Consider the following 880-nt stretch of genomic DNA (forward strand, 5'->3'; position numbering starts at 1 on the left):
TATACCTACGTACCATACCCTACGCGAATAAGATGGAAAGTCTTCATATAAGTTCATCAAATATTAATTTATTGTGGGAAATCAGTATGTAAAATAAATAAATCAGTACGGATTAGTTATAGAATTTAACCGGCCAATCTTTTTAAATGAAATTAATGTTCAGATATGTTTAATTGAAACTATTTTGATCTCCAATGTACTCATTTGAGTCTTAATCACACAATTTTTAAACTAAATTCTTGGATCTGCTCTCGCAATCAAGTACCAGACCCCACCCAAGTTCAGCACAGCACTCTGAATTGAGTTGAGAAGCGTGAAATCATGAGTTCGGCTCTATTCGGTAAAGCGGTGCGCTGAATAAGGATGGGGTTCGGAAATTCGCTGCCGGGTCCATAATTTTCCGTACGTACTCCATCATAATCGAATCAAATTAAGGCGGCTCTGCAGTGAATGTTTCAGCCAATCATTTCTTTAAACAAAACATGTCAAAATCGTTATTCATGCGCCAAGATCGCCAAGAGTATTATCTAAATCCCGAAGACATAAAGTTGATGCATTTTTTACGACCACATGGATTTTGATCAAAATCGTTATGTAAGCACCCTGGTAAGCACCAATATCGTTGGGAAAAAGACCAAAAACATTATCTCAATGTCCAAGACATAAATTTGATGCATTTTTGTTAACTATAAAATGTATTATGTACCTAAGATTAAAATAAATTGTCGTTAAAAATGATTGTAATACTGAGTATCCTTCGATATTTCGTTGTATCGGTTTATTTTAATAAATTTTCGAAATGCTGTCCATTATTTTCTAGGCAGTAGGTAATAAAGTCTGTTTTCAAATTCATGCCTAATGTTTCGAAAAACCTCTACCT

General features: G+C 34.2%; 1 protein-coding gene across 1 annotated transcript in view; it reads left to right on the forward strand.

The window, feature by feature from the left end:
* Positions 1-173, forward strand: part of LOC116163157 (chromatin-remodeling complex ATPase chain Iswi-like) — a 15,609-nt gene extending 15,436 nt beyond the window's left edge. The window contains exon 9 of the mRNA XM_031477007.1: positions 164-173. Within this exon, the coding sequence (XP_031332867.1) occupies positions 164-173 (10 nt within the window). The remainder of the gene's footprint in view (positions 1-163) is intronic.
* The last annotated feature ends 707 nt before the right edge of the window (positions 174-880 follow it).

The sequence above is a fragment of the Photinus pyralis genome, unplaced genomic scaffold (genome assembly GCF_008802855.1).
Source record: "Photinus pyralis isolate 1611_PpyrPB1 unplaced genomic scaffold, Ppyr1.3 Ppyr1.4_LG2, whole genome shotgun sequence".
Lineage (NCBI taxonomy): Eukaryota > Metazoa > Arthropoda > Insecta > Coleoptera > Lampyridae > Photinus > Photinus pyralis.